The sequence below is a fragment of the Triturus cristatus genome, chromosome 2_2, assembly GCF_964204655.1.
Source record: "Triturus cristatus chromosome 2_2, aTriCri1.1, whole genome shotgun sequence".
Classification (NCBI taxonomy): Eukaryota; Metazoa; Chordata; class Amphibia; order Caudata; family Salamandridae; genus Triturus; species Triturus cristatus.
Genome location: NC_140582.1, coordinates 560,871,465 through 560,892,241, shown reverse-complemented (window position 1 = coordinate 560,892,241; position 20,777 = coordinate 560,871,465). Strand labels below are relative to the sequence as shown.

Below are 20,777 nucleotides of genomic sequence, written 5' to 3'. Positions count from 1 at the left end.
AAAGTTGAATGCTTGAAGCAGATTGTTCTATGTGGAGCAGGAGAAATTTAGTTTTGCTTGTATTAAGTATTAAGGAAAACACCACAGTACAGTTTTCAAATTGGAAAGGAAGCTTTTTGGCTTGCTTACAGCATTTAGAGAAGAAAGCCTGATTTATTAACTGCGTGTCATCAGCAGTTTTTTGGAAAAGCAACATGCAGTCTCCAGAGATCAGTGTGCCTAGCAGATCTCCAATTCATTAAGTGAGATGAAAATTATTCCGTACAGAACAATGTCGGAATGCACCCTTAGTATCCCTCTCTGTGTGTAAAGAACACAAGGAAGGATTTTACAGTCAAATGTGGAAATATGCACTGGTAATTCCAGTGGAAGAAAAAAGGCACAGATCACCACTAAAAGTAGACACGTCATTTAATACTTCCAAATCTACTCTGAATGCAATACATGTAACCCACATTACAGATTTGTATCTCCAGAAGATATCAATAGCTTGAAGATGATTTTTTCAAGAATAACTAATTGAATAGAAGTAATGTTTTGTGGACCTAGGGTGGATTTCTTCTTCAAATATTTAGGAATATCTTTTTCTCCATTTGAACAACTTCAGTCCTCAGAAAATGAAGAAGGTTTCATAAAAGGCAAATTATACATTAAGGTAACAATGGTAACTTGCCAGCGAGGGAACAAAAGACATACATGTTCTGGGGAAGTAATGGGTTAACTGGCAATACATTATTGATTCCTTGAAAATTAGTTTTATTATTGGCTATTATTTCAGAGAAATGGTATCAGAGTGAAATATAATAGAAGGCTTGATAAAACTGGCAAAGTATTTATTTGTGGGAAATCGATCGCCACATTAGAGATTTGACAACACCAGCCTTTGTGTTTAGTGGAGAACTTTATTTGATTTCTTTAGAGTTTTAAGGCAAGCCAGATATTTACATTTTGTGGCGATGGCCTTCTAATTTTAAGATTCCTCACTTTTCTTTTACTGATGATTAATTAGGGCCAATACTAACACTTTGAAGGATTGAAGTTCTTGGACCTTGGTGTTAATGAAGACAAAGGACTTGATTTAGACTTTGTCAGACGGGCTACTCCATCACAAACATGACTGCTATCCCGTATTACAAGTGCATTGTAGCCTATGTCATTTGTAATACGGCAGTCACGAAACATGTCAAATTTGTGACCGAGTAGCCCATCCAACTAAGTCTAAATCAGGCCCATAGTATCTACTGTGGTTGTTCTTCCAGATACGTACATATATGTGATGTAATGTGTACAAGCACTGCTAAGACAGATGCTTTGAGGTCCACCTCCTATCAGTGAGGACTGAGAATTTATTTTCACAGAATTTTAAAGGAATGTAAAAGATGTTTTTTTATTTTATTTTCAGGCAGGATTCACACATTTCTAGAGCTGGATGCATCAAAGAACATAAATGTTGAAGCCTTCTCGTCAAGCCAATCTACAATTGTAGAGGGGTTGTTCCATGAGGAGGTTATCATACACCAAAATCACCAAAATCAGGGCAAGTTTTGGACCTTTGCCTTTAATGAGAATGCGCTTTGGAGCGATGCGTGGGGATCAGGGATGCGTCGGTTCTCAATGCTCAAAAGACACACAGATGATGGACGTAATGCAGAGCAGATCAAACATCCACCCTAGTCAATAGCTCTGGGTTAAATCCATCATTCTTTTGCTCACCGTGCCACCCCAGTTTAGACACAGCCACATGGAAATCAGTCTTGACCTAGTGCCTCATGGGAACAGTCCAGCCCAAACTGCCAAGCCAGGTCCTCCCTGGACCGGAAACAAGCATCCTGGGACCGGTTTCAGGGCATCACCCCTCATCAGCCAGGCTAGCTTGAAACCAGTGAAACAGTGAGCCCGGGACCATGTCTGGGCATTCCCAGGGCACTTAGGGCGAGAAAGCAAAAGACACACAATGCTGCATTGCAGCATTGTTATTGGCTATGGGGAGCCTGGGAGCTGGGTGCTTCCAGTAGCTTTCTGTTGCCAGTGGAGACAGGAAGGGGATGGAGGAGAGGTGCCGACCCCCCTCCCTTCCTCACCCACCCATCCATCCCAACAGCCAAAAATCGAATCAAGGCATAACGATCCAGAGTGCAAGAGAGTGCTTTACATAGAATGAAGTAAGCTAATGTACATAAGATGAGAGAAACCTCTCATACTATAAGGTCAATAGGATGGTGAGACAAAGTGTTTCCATATAAGTAAGGGAAAGAAAGAAGTTCATATAGGATGATGTGCATAGTTAATAAATCTGCATTGATGATTAATATATGTATGTGCACACATAGGGGACAGTTAATGCACAAAGAGGGGCACCTGCACCCACAAATAAAGGACCATAATTAACTGAATCAGGGCTGTGAATTTCGCAGTCAGGTGGAAAGTGGTATATCATTCTGGTTTGGGTGCATTTATGCTGTGTTACTTGTGGGATTGATGTAGATACATGGTTGTTACTTAGGGAGAAAGTGTCAATTTCATTGCAAATGCTGGGAATGCACACAACAGTCATGGCTGGTGCAGGTAAGTGTGGTGAGGCAGTGGAGCGGGGCAGGGGGAAGTCGACAGATGAAGGCATGGGTTTTATTTATTTATTTAATTTTACCTATTCCATCACCTGTCTATTACCCCCCTCCCACCCCGCCACTGCCCTGCCCCACCATGCTTACCTGCACCGGCCACAGCTGGCACATAAGGGCATAGCTTTCTGAGTATTTACAATCAATCTAAATACATTTCACATCTTAATTGTGCACATACATTTGCACCGACACAATAGGAATTAGTAGCACAGAATGCAAGGTAAGGCCCATGTAAAATGCCTAATTTTGAGAGCACTGAGGAAAGCATGTTTTCACGTACCAGACTAATTAGAAAAAAACAAAAAGCTGTACCACGCTTTTGTTGACCTGATCGTTTCTTGCTTTTTACATTCTATGCTCTCCCACCCTGCCTTCCTCCTCTTTCCTTATGTGCTGAATTATAATGAAACACACTTCTCTAACATTAGTTAAAAGTGAAAGGGACGGACACCTTTAAGGGTAAGAATTGTGCTACATGTAAAATACAGATAAATACATGTATATGACCATATGGCAGTAGAATTTCTGTTCTGCAGACAATCCACCCTTGTAAGTTTGGAGCTGAGAGGCAGTCAGGTAAGAAATAAAAAAATCAAACATTTCCAGGTATATGGCCAGCAGTTTTACCTAGCATTTTGCTAACTCAAAAAAGGAGTTTATCACATAATTGATAGGTGCATGCATCCGTATGCTTGGATGTACCTATTGGAATTCTGCTGGTGACTAATACTTTGATCTTGCATCTCCTTTTCCCATAACTCAAACAAAATTAAGAGTTTACATGCATTTCTTTTGTCATTACAGGTAACCCGCTAGTAGATAGTATCAGAAGCTCCAATTTCAATGGCTCTGTGTATTTAGCACTTCAATGGGGCATTTCATAAATGCATTTTGCATCACATAAAGAAGAACTTCTGTAGTACTCTTTTACATACTCTTACATGCCTTAGTGAATTAATTCCAAAACATCTAAAATGGGAATATTCAGGGAATACTGATGAATAGCTAGTAGAAATTGAAAGAACAGCTCCCCTTGGCACTTGCACTAATTGGAAGTTGGCCTTTTCAGGGCCGATCTGCATAGGAATGTAAAGGTTCATCAAAAAGTACTCCTGTACTACTACTTCCCTTACTCATAAATGCTTATATGAATATGCACGTTTATGCTCTTTGCCTATAACAGTCTCCATGTAGTATTTATTCCTGAAGCACAGATATCACAATAGATGTCTGAAAGCCTATTAAATCAAATACCAAACAAATATTTTATTACCTGATTTAGGGTTTGGAGTACCTGCACTCTGAGTTTAGAGATGTTTGCTGGCCCAGTGGAAATCTCAAGTCATGAACAGGACCTGCAGTAAAGATGGTTCCTGTCAATTAGTTAAAAGTTTGAGGGATGGCTCCATCAAACATGACATCCATCAAACTTTTCATTTGTTTCTATTTCTTCAAAAACAAAACCCCAAAATGGGATTTTGTTTTTAAAAAACAAAAACTAATGACCCCCACAATACGACAGTGTTCTCCCGTGGTGTGAAGGTCATTTAAACATTTTTAATATCCCTTAGCACCAGGTTTTTCACAGTCGTAAGAGATTGTAAAACTTGACCATTCGACTGCCCGCTCAAAATAGGGTGGGTGGTCAAAAGGCCAAACCTCTGACTGCCCTTTCTCCATCGGGCCGCCGGAGGGGTATGTCAGTGATAGAGATGTAGTAAGCTCAGTCGCTGACATACTTAAGGTCCGCCCAACTGTGAATAAAGCTGGTGGACCTTGGGTTTGGTGGAGAGGATACTCCACTGCCGCTGCAACATAGTATCTCCACCAAACTCTCAGTCAGCTCCACATTATTTGTGACTTACTGATTCAAGACTGCCGCTCACCCTCCTTAAATTATCTACTGCTGTTAGTCACTATATTTTCTTTAATTTGTTTACAAATTAATCCTTTAGTTTGCTCCTACAAATCTACTTCATATCACTCTATAAAGCACACATTTGCTGGTAAGTATTTTCTTAATATGTAACATAAATCATAAAGAAGTAACAAATGTTCACTACCTTGTAGACGTCGAGATCTCCACACTGATAATCAAATCGCGTGTACAACTCGTTGAGCATGGTGATGACCTGCATGGGCGAGCACTGGGAACAGATTGCCGTGAATCCCACAATGTCAGAGAAGAGCATGGTGACCTGGCTGAACTTCTTAGCTTGCACCGTCTGTCCCTGCCACAGCTGCTGAGCAACTTCACCAGGAAAAATAGAGAAGAGCAAGTCAACAGTCTTCTTCTTTTCCTCTTCAAGGGCTTGGTGGGCCATTTCCAGCGTCTCTTTAATCTTCCCTAATCTTTTCTTCAGCCCATCTTGAGCTCTGGCCTGTTCGCCTATCAGGACTACATCCCTCATGGCGTTGTGGATAGGAATATCTGACAAGTATAATCCACGTCCTGTGAAGTCTTCTAATTTATCTACACAGGGAGATCCCAGAAACAGAATAGCGCTGGATTCAAAAACGTAGATCATCTGGCCTTTCAGGTCCATAACCTGAGAATAAAGCAAGAAACAGACATGGTTCACATAAGTGCAATGTGTAGGTTAGTGACAGGTGTCAATATTTTTTAGCGTCACAAAAGCTCTTTGTTAACTATTGTCACAGCCTTACTCCCTCTCCCTACTGCAACATCTACAAGGTACTACATCTAAAAGATTCAGCTGTTACCTTCCCTGCTGTCCCCCTGCACCATCGTTCTTTGCAAGAGTAAGCTAATTATTGTTCATTTTAGGCAGCGTTGTTGAAATTGGGTGTGTGGTTAAGGGGATTGAAACCCTGCTCCAGCAGCAACCCCAATTCTGTCAGAGTGAAGTCACAAGAAAACCTCAAATTAACTTGTGCTTAACCCTCTGGTAGCTCGGCATGTGCAGCCTGTTAGAAATGGGGGTCTCTAGTTGGTAGTGGTATACACCCTGTCCAAGAACGGAATCGCTCTTCTAGTCAGGATGAGTAAAGCACACACCTAAGTTTGGCTGTGCTCACCCTCTGGTAGCTTGGCAATGTGTATAGCATTTGTAAAAAACCCACAGTAACACAGTAAAAACACCACACCAGTTTAGAAAAATAAAGTATCTTTAAACCAAACAAGAACAAAACCATAACAATTCAACATACACAACTTTAAATTTGATTTTTAACCCCTTCAGCGCTGCGCGGATTTAAAATTTACACAATGAGCACTTGCAGTTTGGTACTGATTAGCAGTGGGAAAGTGCCAGAGCACCTTGACCAGCAGAAACCAAGTCTAGCAAAAATACAGGAGGCAGAGGCAAAAAGTCAGGGGAAACCATGCCAAGGATGCAAAGTCTAACACAGCCAGGCTAAACTTGGGCAATGTGTAAAATATTTATTCAGTACTCCAAACAGTAATAAAGGGAAAACACAACACAAGAAAAATCCCACACCAATTTAGGGAAATAGTGTGAATGTAATAAATTGTTTGAGACGGGGGCGCTAGGTGGCGCACGAGCGGAATGGCCGCACTTCTGTGAGGCTCCCGCAGGCTTGCTCAACAATCCGGCATTTATCCTGCATTACTCGTTATAAAACGGTTATGGCTGTGTGAGAAATATTCCTGATCTGCTGCTGATGCTAGCGGTGCCGGAATCTGGCGGAATACAGCGCCGCTCTACAAGCGACTGGGAGCGGAGCGCGAGGACCGAGAGTAACCTTCCTGGGCTGTGGAGCTGAGTGACGGCGCGGTGAACTATGAGAGACGCGTGGTCTCTGAAGCTCGGAAAGACCGGACGACGCGACCGAAGTTGCTGAGGAGAGTCGGTCGAATATCCCAACCCCTTGGACTGCCCTCGTCTGATGCACAACTCACAACGATCTTCAGCGTGAGGGGTAGGTGGCCTGGCAGCACCAGTGGAAGGGGAGGATGAGAGGAAGCTGAGCCGCGGCCTGGAGTGACGGTGACGGCCGCACGCACCGGCTGGGACATAGCAGACATTTGACAACGCGCACAGCGCTGGAGGTGCGCTCGTGTGTAACGTTTGCGGTCTAAACAGCTCCGGGGGCTGTGGGGCTGCCTGAGCGGCATCTACAATCGGCTACACGAACGTAGGCGGGCAGCCTACTATATAAACGTGGGAACTGTGCCATTGCCTGAAAATAGACGGCGCTGTGGGGCCTGACACCGGGAAATAGAGGCAGCGGTAATCCATTGGTGGGGGCCCATCCCTGCACCACGGCAAAGTAACACTGCGCTTGCCGGTGGACTCCCCAGATGCAGCGGGGGCAGAGGGGGCCTCCTGTTACTATAGCAAAGATCGAGGAGAGCACGGCGGAGGGCCCACCGCCGTGTGTTCGGGTGAGGGACGGGAGCCTGCACTCTTCAGGCCGATGAGACCAGAATAAAAGCACGACTACCTTGGGAAGTAACCACTTACCATACTGGCGACCAGCTGTGCATGAGGGAGAATCTGGGCAGATAGTGCACTAAAGGACTCGTTGCTGGCAGTTTGCGTGATAAGCACGCATATTCAGAACTTGTTCTCTCTCTCCTACAGACTGAGCACGAGGCGCATTGAGGTGAGGTCGTCTGTGGTGAGTGGGACGGAGACTCCTTGCTACAGGAGGTGAAGGCATCGCAGAAGGTCGAGGCGTTGGGTCACATTGTGCCCTCATATCATCTGTTTGGAGGCTGAGACTATAGTTGGCAGGTGTCATTAGAGAGAACAGCCACTCCATCCAGTAGACGACGGCTGCTACTACAACTCGCGGCCAGATGGGGAAGACGGACACCCGCCAGTCATGACTCAGGTTCGATGCCAAAGAATTGACGTGACCGCAACAAGCAGAACTTGATGTAGGGGCGGAATCGGCACCGGCAACACTGGAACCTATGGCAGGCGATGGTCTGAATGCGCTTCTGCTGGAGATGCAACGGGGGTTCACGGACATTGGAGGCAAAATGGACACAATGGCGACGAGGATGGATGCAATCGCTCGTACCTTGGAAGGCCATGAGACACGGCTGAAAGAGGCTGAGCAACGCATATCCAATGTAGAAGACACTGCGGAGCAAGTACAAAAGACGACGGCACAGCTTGATAAACTGCTGAAAATCATTGCTGCTAAAAATGAGGACATAGAAGCGCGCAGTCGCAGGAATAATATACGTGTTTTGGGGATACCGGAGAGCACCAACACGGGGAGGATGGAGGAGTATATCGAGAAGCTTTTAATGGCTGTGGTGGGTGCAGACTTACTTTCTGCTCACTTTATAGTACAGCGAGCCCACCGCTCTGTCGGGCCGCGGCCACCTTCTGGAGGTACACCCAGACCCATCATCGCACGCCTGCTGAACTACAGAGATAGGGATGTCGCGTTACGAGTTGCTAGAGAGCGGAGGGACTTGACGTATGAGGGAGTCTCCTCCACAATGTTTCCGGATTTCACGATGCATGTGCAGGGCGAACGTCGCAAATTCTTAGCGGTGAAGCAAAAACTGAGACAGGCGTGGATAGACTATGCCCTCTTACATCCAGCACGTCTCCATATTACGCATCAGGGAAAGCAGGTGTTTTACACCAAGCCGCAGCAGGTGGAGGAATTCCTGAAAAAATTGCGGAAACAGCCGAAGCCGACATCACGACAGGAGGACCTACGGCGCTCTCCCTCTCCAGAGGCAGATTGACAGCAGAGACAGGGGAGGAAGCGGGCGGGGGTCGCTGACCAGCAAGGGACCTCGTGGCCTCGCTCGTACTCATTGTGGGATCGTGCAGCGGAGGATATGACTCTCACTCCAGTGGAAAGAAATACACTTGGAGTGCGAAATGCCGAGTGATGACTTAGATGTATGGACACAGTCAGCCACCCTCGAACACTGTCCAGACGCTTGAGATACAGAAGGGTGCAGCTGGACGGTCTAGAGGCAGTTGTGAGTCACCTGGGGCATTACCCCGTTGGGGAATACCCTCTTTAAATAGCTTTTTGGTTGTTGCCCTTTGGTCCTGCCTGTGACTGTTTCTCAAGGTTTCATACCGGGGGGACTGAACTTCGACCAACACAGGAGGGACTAATGGGCATTGGGGTGGGGGGGGATGTATATTTCTCGCATGTTTGGGATGCTTCAGTGGATGGGAGAGGGGGAGGGGCGGGTGTTTTAAAAGAGTTATGTAGTATGGCAGCGGGTAGTTTCATGCAAAGCGGGAGGTTTCCAAAGACAGCAATGCTTAAGAAACATGCACTCACAAATAAAGATTTGGTTGGGATTGATGGGTGGCGGAGATGCAGGGAGATAACAACATACTGAGAGTGCTGACCTGGAAGATTAGAGGACTGGGAGATGGGCGGAAACAGAGGCAGGTGCTAGCATACTTAGACAGGCAACAAATAAATGTAGCAATGCTGCAAGAGACCCACTTAGCTCCGAAGGCAGGTAGTCACTTTGCGAGCAAATGGGCAGGACATTGCTTCTTCTCATCATACTCGTCATATGCTCGGGGGTAGCGATACTATTCAAAAAACAGGTTAGATTCGAACAGACAGGAGTAACGGAGGACTCGCAAGGCAGATACATCGTAGTGTGGGGGAGGCTGGGGAAGGACTCTATTACCTTTGTAAACTGTTATGGCCCTAATACGGATAGCCCGTTGTTTTTTATTGACCTGTGGAGTAAAATATTGACCATTGGTTCTACTCACATAATATGGGGAGGAGATTAAAACGCTGTACTTCAGCCCCACCTGGATAGATTGCACTCAGCACCGCATCACTATAATAGGGCGCAGGAGGCGCTACAAGGCATTATTGGGGAAGGCGGTCTAATAGACAGCTGGAGGCACATATATCCACAGGGGACGGAAGGTACTCACTTCACCTCATATAGGGGGACTTGGGCTAGGATTGATTACTGCCTGCTGTCGAGAGGGCTGGGATTGGGCTTACGCAGTGTGACACACTTAGCTAGAACCTTCTCAGACCATTGTCCGGTAAAAGTGACGCTATTCATGCCGGGCTATGATACTCCTAGACAGCTTTGGCGGCTGCAGACCACGGCCCTATTGGACGCAGTCTTTCAAGCCGAGCTGGGGGAGGAGATTCAAGATTTCTTTAGAAGGAACAAAGGTTCGGTAGATAGTGTACAAGTAATATGGGAGGTGTTCAAAATGACTATAAGAGGCTTCTGCCTCTCCAAAAGCTTTGGTGTGCTGCGGGACTTGCAACGAACACTACAAAGGTTAGAACAGGACTTGAAGGGTTTGGAACGCCAGATGGAGGGAGGAGAGGCTGGGCAAATACATAAAGTCTTCCGTGAGAAAATAACGGAATACGAGGAAGCGGCGCAACGAGTGGTGAAACATAGAGGGCGTCATTGGATATCTCGTAGATACGGCGAAGGGGAAAGGCCAGGGAAGGCATTGGCGGAGATAACCAGACGTCCCCGCTATGCATCGCACATATTGGAAATACAGGCTCCAGGGGAAACACCAACACAAGACTCATTGGAAATTTTAGACACATTTTATACCCATTATAAAGGCCAGTATACATCTCAGAGACAGGGATCGCTCGACTTAGATGACTTTCTGGGAGAGGTAACACTTGGGTGGCTCAGTGACACACAGAGAGAGTTTCTGTGCCTTCCGTTCGAATTGGATGAAATAAAAGAAGCAATCATGCAGTTAAAAAATGGTAAAGCGCCGGGATCAGATGGGCTACCCGCTGAATTTTATAAAAGTTACATAGATATCATGGCGCCGGTGCTCAAAGAGGTTTATGAAGAATCCCTGGAGGTGGGGATATTGCCTATCTCAATGAGGGAAGCTGTAGTCACTTCTCTGTTGAAACCAGGAAAGCCCCCCGAGTTGTGTGACTCATATCGACCATTGTCGTTGATGAATTGTGATACCAAGATATTGGCTAAAGTGTTGGCAAACTGTTTGACCCTTCTTATGGATAAATTGATACTCCCAGATCAATCCGGGTTCATGCCAGGAAGGGCGACATCTCATAATCTTCGGACCCTGTTCTCGCTGATTCAGACGGTGGCACCGGAGTTCCGGCTTGTTGTGGTGTTTCTGGATGCCACCAAGACGTTTGACTCGGTGGAATGGCATTATTTATTTGGGATACTGCAGAGGATGGGTTTTCCACGTCTGTATTTATCGTGGCTACAGCTACTATATCACCAAACCTTGGCCAGAATTTTGATTTACGGACACCTATCTCAGCGGCTTATGATAACCAGAGGGACCCCGCTCTTATTTGCCATTGCGGTGGAACCACTGGCTTCCCGGCTGCGGCAGGTCCATCGGGATAAGGTGTTTCGCTGTTGTCTCAGGCAGATATTGATATCACTTTATGCGGATGACATCACGCTTTATGTAAGAGATCCCCAGGTTAACATCAATCCCTTATTAAGGGAGTTTATACGCTTCAGCAGGCTGTCTGGAGTGGGTATTAATTAGGTGAAATCTCAGGTATTCCCCCTTATGGAAGCGGTCACCCCGTTCCCACTTGATTTTCCGCTGAAGTGTTGCCATGATGATCTAAAGTACCTGGGGGTACAGATAACCAGGGATAGGGATGAGACTATAAGAGGGAACTACGGTACAGCCATGGAACGCTTAAGTACAAATGTGACACGCTGGATTTCCTTACCCCTTTTATTGGCGGGACGGGCGTCCATTATAAAAATGATAATACTCCCACAATTTCTTTCTTTATTTCTCAATATACCCTACCATCCTGGGAATTTTTTTTTTCAACGTCTGCGTTCTGAACTTACTCTGCTGCTTTGGGGAGGGAAACAACCGTGACTGCGATGGTCCATATTGACCAGGCCGTATGATCAGGGAGGGTTTAACATTCCTGATTTTGAGGTGTACTTCTTGAGTGCCCAGGCACACTATGCCTACTATTGGATCTACCCCCCCCCGCTATATGCCACAAGTGATGGTGGAGGACTGGCTCGCAGAACCAATACCGCTTAATGGTCTCATCTCATACACAGCTCGGCACGCGCTCGAGCAGAGCCGGCTACTACAATAACTGGCACGGTCGATGCATGGTGTCAGATAGCAACGCACCTGAATATGCCTTTCATATATTCTTCTAGGTTGCCCCTCACGTATCATCCCGGCATCTCTCTGCTGCAGGAGAAGGGATTTTGTGATCTCTGTAAAAGAGCCCACATCAGTACGTGGGGAGATCTTTTTCATGAAGAACAACTATGCACACTTGAACATTTCATGCAGGAGATAAAATATTCATCTCTAGATATGTTTCTATATGTGCGACTGCGGCAAGGAATGCGGTCGCTCCTCCCTGACTTCCCGCGGGAATCGGAGTGTCTAGGGCCATTACATCAGATGTTGGGTTCCAAAGATGGAAAACATCTTGTGTCTGGATTATACCACAAGATACACGCGCATGGAGGGCAGCTTGTTGGCTCAGCTAGGCAGCATTGGGAGGAGGACATGAGGCAGGATATTACGGATATATATATAGTGGCGATATTGTTGCCTCCAAACAGCGCAGATTTCGGCTAGCTGCAGGTTGCGAATAATACACTATAAGTATTTGCACAGATTATATTATACGCCAGTGAAAAAACTCAGATTTAAGCTAACGGATAATGATCGGTGTGAAAGGTGTAAGCAGCCGGGGACAGGATTTCTACACTTAGCATGGGAATGTGCGAGTATACAGGAATACTGGGACCAGGTGTTCACAGCATTGGGGAAGATGGTTGATATCAGTATGGTCAGAGACCCGCTTATTGCGTTATTAGGATACACCAAAAAGATGCCTCACAAATACAGAAAATTCATATCAGTATCCTTATTGTTGGCAAAGCGAAGGGTGGCATGTAGATGGGGCAGACGCCGCGCACCGAAGTTTAAGGAATGGCTTGCAGATTTGATGTATTGTCAAGAGCAGAATACCACATATGCTGAACTGTTGCCTCATGCCTCTAAGCCTAAAGACATCTGGGGACCACAAGGCTATCTCCTAGCCGAAGATTCCGTGGACACATATACCTTATAGGTAGCACTGTCATTGAGGGTGATAAGCAGTTTTTTGCGATACATGTGATTCTGGACTGATGTACATGTAGAACTGTGATATTACTCATGAAGATCATGTGACATCGCCACTTGTGAGTGTATGTTTATCTGGATATGTTGTTAGACATAACGTGGAGCATTTGAAACTGATTATTCCTATAGGAGACTAATTATGATGCCTGGCATAAGCCTGCCTTGTTATGTATTGTTAAAAATCAAAATAAAGTTTAAAATAAATAAATAAATAAATTGTTTGAGACCAAAACAACAAATATCGAATCAGTAGAAAGGGAGTTATGCAATTTTAAACAGAAAAGCGACAGCTACGGTTGTCTGGCGGCACCCGCTGAACAAAGTACCTTAAATCCTGGTTGCACAGAGTTGCGAGATCCTGCGTGGAGGATGCATCCTGCAGTGGCTGTTCCAATGGACTGAGGACCACAATGCAAGGTCCTGCATTGAGAATGCGTTGCGCAGTGGCATTTCCAGGGAGCAGCAGGGTTGTGATGCAAGGTCATGCGTTGAGGATGCCCCATGCAGTGGTGGTACTGCAGAATTGCGGGGCTGTGATGTTAGGTCCTGAGTTGAGGATGAGTCATGCAGTGGTGATTACGAAGAGCTCAATGAACCCTGCATTTGGGATGAATAGCAAAGTGGCTGTTCTGATGTGGGCTGTATGGCAATGCGTGGTTCTGCATCGGTTCTGCTTGGACCACAGCTGGGCTCGCAGAACACCTTCAGGTCGACTTCCAAGGGTCATGGACTGGGACGGCACCACTTGGTAGGTAGGACTCACAGAAGACAGTGTCCAGTTGCTGGATTCAAGGTGGTTAGCGCCATTTCTTTTCCTGAGGATCTGAATAGGAGGCCAGCCAACTAGCCCTTGGAGTCACTCTGGAGGTCCTAGGTTCAAGATACAAGTCCAGCACTTCTCACTTAGGTAGCAGGGCAGGAGGGTAGCAGAATAGCAGTCATTCTTGCAGAGTAGCACAGAAGTACTTCTGAGTCTTCCTCAAGTCCAGAGGTGTACTGTACAGTTAAGTCTAAGGGTCCATTATTTATAACTGGTCCCCACTTTGAGGTAGAAGAAGGTACTGGAGGTTCCCACCCCCAGAGGTGCTTGGAATTTCCTGCCGTGACCCCAGCTAGTTTGCAGTTACAAAAGACTGGTGTAAAACCCTTTGTGAGTGTGCTCAGGCAGTCTTTGTGATGTGTGGTAGGTGACAGCTTCTCCCCCTCCTCAAGCCAGAGATTGCCAGTCCTGCCAACACCTACTGGCCCTTTGTCTCACTGTCTTGGAGAAATACACAAACACCAACTGCCAGCTACACCTAGTCATGTGACTCAGGATACAGGCTTCAGGCATCAAATGGTTAGGACAAGAAATTTCCAACGTTCTAAAAGTGGCATATTCACAGTTGTGACTTAAAATTTGATTTTACTATTAAAGAGGGTTTTAAATTTAAATTACAGTTTTTAGAAACCATAGTCAACAGTCCTGCTTGTTCCAATTGAATGTTAGCACGTATTAAAAGTAACAATTTAACCCCAGGATGTCCTATAGAAGAGGTAGGCCTTGCAGTAATGTTAAAGGAATTGAAGAGTTTTTCACTACCAGGACATGTAAAACTTAAAAGTACATGTCTACATTTTTAAAGACACTGAACCAGGCCCTAAAGGATGTTTAGGGCCTACCTTAGGGGTGATGACTTATATTTATTAAAAAGGAAGGTTTATGCCTGGCAAAAGGTTTATCTTGCCAGGTCGAATTGGCAGTTTAAAACTGCACACCGGCTGCAATGGCAAGCCTGAGACATGTTTTAAAGGCAACTTAAGTGGGTGGCACAATCAGTGCTGCAGGCCCGCTACTTGCATTTTATTTATAGGAGACTTACAATTAAATTAAATGTGCCAGTTGGGTGTAAGCCAATTTTACCAAGTTTAAAGGAGAGAGCGCAAACACTGCTTATCACTGGTAAAGCGCAGCAAAAACAAAGTCAGCAAAAACAGAAGTATAGAAAGCAAAAGGTTGGGGGAAAACCATGACAAGGATCACAGGTTGAATGCAGGGCTAGAGGGGTAGACATAGTTTTGGTGGTGGTATTTCAGACTCTTCGGATAGTCTCTGTGCCTTGTTTGCCCTCGGTTTGCTCAAGTTTGTTCTCAAGGATTTACTCCCTTCGCCATAGGGGGAACCACACCCCTTTGCCCATATTCTTGCCTATGAAGGTGCAATGAGGTAAGATGTTTCTTCCTTTCCGAGTCACTAATCACAGTTTAGGCTCTTTAACTGGTAACAGGAGTTTCCTACAGTTCTTCAGCAAGCCACCGCTGAAGGCACTAGTACACCCACCCTGGGGTGCCATGATGGGTATATGGAAATGTTGGGCTGTTACTCACTCCTAAAATAGCGGGGTGCCTGATTCTACTGCATCGATTCAGTTCTCCCCCGTTGTGGGATCTGCCACGACTCAGGTTGGCAGGCAGCTCCCTCCCAGATCTAACTTGCTCAGCAGGTGTTGTAGCTGTCTCAATGCCTGTTATGGGAAGGGCTAGACCATGGGCTTTCTCCCCTGACCAAGTACACTGTGTATACCCTCACATGGAGAAGACTTAGGCAAATAGCAATGGAATGGGGGTCCGGAATATGTTTCCCTCCCAAAGAGTCTCACCGCACCACTCTTCAAGTGCTTCACCATCTCCCACACCTCCAGGTTCCTTGATTGCAGTCTCTACCTGTGTCAGCTGTCTCTCAACTGCCATCCTGGCCCATTTGGCTAGTGCTCAAAAAGCCTGCTCTCCTCCAGCGAGGAGGGGAATGCTGCCATCTCATCTTCCTCCTTCAATGCCTCCGTGTCCCAGCTCAAGCAACAAAAACAATGAAGCAATCAGGTGGTGGAGGGGGCAACAATGCGTTGATCTTGTCCTGCAACTGCACTCCTCATTGGCCCCATTAAGGGTCACCCACAGGCATCCAGCCACTTCCTGATTCTGTGCAGGTGCTGAAGGCAACACAATTTGTGCCTGTTGAGTGGATAGCAGTGTGTGATTATGCAACTGGTGGGTACTCATCTAATTTGTGGCAAACATGTTGGTTCCTTCAGCCATGCTCACCCCCAAGTTCAAGCTGCATACATTTAAGTGCATCCAGTGACAGATAGAACATTATTTAAGCGTTCATGGATTTAAGAGATGTCTCAAACCATAAAACTAACAAATTAAATTGTGTCCATGTATGAATACAAAGGGGCACTAAAGGAACTATTCAATGAATCCAGAACAGTGGTCTTAACTCACATAATTTGCTGCAGCATAATTACACAAAATTACAGCAAAATAGCATGAGGAGCATAACATATTATTTAGCTCTATTGGCCTAGCACAAAATGCACCCTCACATCCAAAATGGACATGAGGAGGAGTTTTGTGTTAAGAAAGTAGCACTCAATGTAACAGAACAAGAACAGCAGTAGTCACTTGCGCTCGCTTAGTTTGCCGTTCCTGTGCTCCTCCAGTAGGATTCTTGTGCCAAATTGGTCCTAATTAGCGAACAAGGCATAATCGTGTAATTTTCAGTAATACTGCATCAAAAGAATAACACAAAATGGCAGAAATTACCTCAGTGTAAATAACATTTCACCCAGGCCTAGTTCCGTACAAATCAGAAATCTTGGGGCTGAGGGCGGAACCCTATGCTACTGAACAAAAATTTGATTTAAAGACAGAAGTACTGCATTACAACAATGTGACAGGTAAGAACACAGCTAACTGAACCCACATCCCTCATTCTGAACTTGTACAAGCAATCAAGCACGGAAAAATGAATGACCATATTAAATGCTGCAGATTAGGGCCACTGCACATGCAAGGTTAGCTTACCCATCTAGAACAGAAACAAGCAAAACCTCAGTTCCTTGGGCAGGGTGAAAACAGGCTTCCGCATTACCAGTAAGACAATATATATGCTGAGTCAGTGTAGAAGGTGTAAGTGTAAGGAGCATCAAGAAGCAGACTGCTGCCTTGATATTACTCAAATTTTGATTACATTTTGTGATGAGTAGAAGGAAGGGTAATAAGAATGACCACTTATCTGTTCACTAGCTAGGAGGTTAAACAGAATGTCTCCAATTGTAATAACTGTTTTGACAGCGTTAAATCCCTTTGTGATGAGATTTTGACAAACAGTAGCCTTGAATTTAAGAATGTCTTTTTGCAGATTCCTTGTATTACACTATATTAAGTTTGCAGGAAAGATCAACATGTTTGCCATCCCTTTTTTAGGTGTTGATGTTCCAAGGTGTACCAAGCGGCAGGTGGCTTAGTGCAATAGTGGTGGAGGAGTTGGACTGGTGCTGCTTTATTAAGGGCAGAAAGTAGTCGATTAATAAACTTCTTAGTATTTAAAAAACATTCTTGGTGGGCACAAAATGGGAGTCAGTATCTAAGAAGAGTGGAGAGTATAGATTGAGTAGCCTTTGCCTACAACATGTCAAGGTAAGTGAACAAAGTGAATACATATAGTCCTGAACATAAAGATAAAAGGCAGCATTAGAATGATTCGTCAAGGAAACCAAGTAGACCAGGGAAACTGCGACCAATTTAGTGGAAAAATATTAAGTCATGTGTATGACCAGCCCAATGAGTGGGGAAATGGTGAATTTCCATTAAAGAAACAGAGCAGCAGTCCAAAAGATCCCAGGCACTTACAGACATAGAGCTTTGATCCATACAATAAAGTTACCAACCACAATAGAATAGTTATTCTGAATGGAGATGAGGGAGGGAGATGATAGTTTATGAGTAATGATCAACAAAAGAGAATAGGAGGTACCTTTGTTAACATTAGACAGTCTGACTATGTGACTGTTAACAAGGCCACACCTTGGCATTCTAGTTCTTCCCTTCTGTGTGCTGTCCTTTCTTTTTACACAATTCTGTTGTCTAAGAAACAAAAACATGGCTTTAATCATGTACTACTATACTCTATAATATGGATTTTTTTTTCAGAGAAGAAAGTAGCACATATGGATGATATTAGGTTTAGGTGGATATCTCAGAATGTCAAAGTTAATTTAAGGACTGAAGAATACTAAAGCTTCTAGGACACCCATTGTCCATTTCATTTTGATTTCAGCTAAAAACATTGTCCCTTTCTAGCATAGTTGATCTGCTCAGATTGAATTCCAATGGCAGAATGCAAGAGGTAGAGACCAGTTGAAATCCATCAGGTTCAACTCCATCGTCAGATTTGTTTATGAAGTTCAACAACTAAAGACTTTTAACGCATTGCTCTCTAATGCATTGTGTGAGATTCTAGTATTTCACATTGTCATCAACATATGCTTATTTTCTATAGCCTTTTACCTGTCAAACATACTGCTATCTTATCTCTTTAAAAACTGTGGAAACAAACACAATTTGTGTAGGTTTAAAAAAATCAACAACATAGGCCCACTATATACACTCAGCCCTTATTAAAATGCGATGCTTGATCCAAGAAAGAGTTATAGTCCTTGTACTACAATCTCTATAATAGTATAATTTGCAATCTGTGTCAATAATGTTTATAGAAAACATGATTTTTTTCAGAGACCATCACTTTCAAATTTTTGGAGTGTTGATTAATAACTAGCAGCCGCGGTCGGTAGTAGGAGTAACTGCAGGTCGGTGATGTGGGGAGGGGGAGGGGCAGGGTGGGGGGGTAGTAAACTATGGATTACGGAGGTTTACAGGTAAGTTAACATATAAATTAATAAAACGAATTTTGTTGCGTTCACTGCATCGCATTTGGGGATGCAGTGCACGCAACGAAATTCGTTTTATTAATTTATATGTTAACTTACCTGTAAACCTCCGTAATCCATAGTTTACCACCCCCCACCCTGCCCCTCCCCCTCTCCACGTCACCGCCCTGCAGTTACTCCTACTACTGACCGCTGCTGATAACTAGCCAACATTTACAACTATATACTGTCACCCCTTTATTAACATGTTCAGGAATTTCCTCATGAAACATGCTTCGATTAGATTGGATTGAGTTGGGCAATCACATAGCTCTGTTAATATGGATTACACCACCCCAAATCAGTGGATTTGAAGTTTGAAAAATATAGAACCAACCCATGGAACCTAGCAGAAATTTAGCAGAACAGAAGATCTTAGAAGACTTCAAAGTGAAGTTTTAATTTCTACCTTTCTAACTTAATATGTCACGGTATTCCAAAGTAAAGGCACTTTGCTCAGATGCTTGTAATTCTTACTATCATCAACTTACATGTGGGCACAAGTAGGAGAGCTTGCCTATCATGATCAAAATTCACAAAGGGCCTGATTAACAAAGGTAAACTTAAACAGTTCTTACACAGGTAGTACATCCCTATTTTTTTATGTGCAGTTGTAAAGTTACTATTAAATCATTTGTTTGTGAAAACGGAAAAAGAGTAAAAATACAAAACTGTAGGTTTACTTTTGTGATTCAGGCCCTTAGGATCTAATATTCTAGGATATGAGGAACCAGATGTTTACTACCAACAGTTATCTGTGAGAAGACCAAACTTCAGTACTCATTCTGCTTTTAAATATGCAGGGGTTTCGCCTACCATCCAAAGTATTTAGAGAGGTGATGTCTTCACTCATACACTCACCAAGATTTGGATGAAGCAATTAATTAACAAGAGCTAGAGTGCATCACGTATTTGGTGAAATTGAACATTCTTAAAATCATGCCACTACCATATAAGCAATAACTGCCTTCTTTACCAAACAAAAATAGTAACCTCAGATGATTTACTAAGGCTATTCACTGCTCCGATTTCTGTTGGGCTTCTTTTTTTTCTATTTGGGCCTGACATTCTTCATGGACCACCTGTCATGGTATTCCATATTTCTGTGAATTCTTCACCATCCCCTATACAAACTATGGTACACTTCTTCGAATGTCATTGACAATCACACACTGCAATGTAAATAGTCGTTATTCAACTGTTGAAATCTGTTGATCATTGGGGGATGATTGTGATACAATACTTTGGTTCAAGTCAACATCATTTCATCTTCTACCCATATTGCATCTGTTTTCCGAAAACAATAATTTTTTGTTTGTTTGGTTTTTGTAAGTAGTAACTTTAGGAACAGTTTATAAAATGATGTGAAATGTCAAATCCTTAATAATCTTTATTAGGCAATAACAATATTTTGTCGTGGAACAGTGCCTAATGAAGAAAAATAACTAGGGTGTTGGTGAGAGCTGACAAAGCAACTATTGTTCTCTGATAAAGGTACTACAAAGGGCACTCCAACTCAAAGCCTCAATGTTGCCTTAAGCAGTAGTTCACTCCTGTATCACCTCGCCAACCTTCCACTTTTGCTCAATATTTCTTCTAGTCTTTATTAGCGCTCCTATCAATATAACACACGTTATTCATTTTCAGAACGCAGTAGTCAACACTTGTGTTTTCTTTCCTTTATGAAGATAGATGTCCAATGGTTTCACAGCTCATCTATTGCCAATCATGAAAAAATTGTCTGTCAAGAATTCTTGTAACTATTTGATGATCCTCTGTGTTCATGATGTGTCAACAGATCCTGCCGTTTGTAAACAGCTGAGCTAGAACTTCCACCTCCTGGGAGAATATTGGGGCTCCAAGGACAAATAGTTTTTCATTTGTCCATGCAACAAATCTCCAGGGATTGCAAACTTCCAGGAAAAATAGTTTAGCAGTCATGTTACTATTTGCCACTTCCTTGCGCTTGTATCATATCAGGAGATCATCTCTGTGTATGGGGACAGAACAGTGTCTTCCAGTTCTCAGGGGGCTACAAGGAGGCTGAAAGTGCCCCAAGACACAACGCTACCAACTCAGCAACTTAAAGCAAGCCCAAGAACAAATAGCTGAACCAACGAGCCCAGGACTGCAGTCAAAAGGCTTGCTAATATATTATGCATTTCTGTGTTCAAATAATACAAGCTACTGATCTGGTTAAAATAGAGCACTCCAGATAAAAACGTATCACTAAGGAAAGCTTTATGTAGGTTATTTGCTATACATGCACAAATATTTGCTATATCAAGTAGGAA

At 44.0% G+C, this 20,777-nt stretch overlaps 1 protein-coding gene across 2 annotated transcripts in view; it reads right to left on the bottom strand.

Moving 5' to 3' along the window:
- The window catches only part of GUCY1A1 (guanylate cyclase 1 soluble subunit alpha 1), a 436,773-nt gene that overhangs the window by 112,044 nt on the left and 303,952 nt on the right, over window positions 1-20,777 (bottom strand). For both annotated transcript variants that reach the window (XM_085641712.1, XM_085641711.1), the window contains exon 6: window positions 4,688-5,173. In XM_085641712.1, the coding sequence (XP_085497838.1) occupies window positions 4,688-5,173 (486 nt within the window). The remainder of the gene's footprint in view (window positions 1-4,687; window positions 5,174-20,777) is intronic.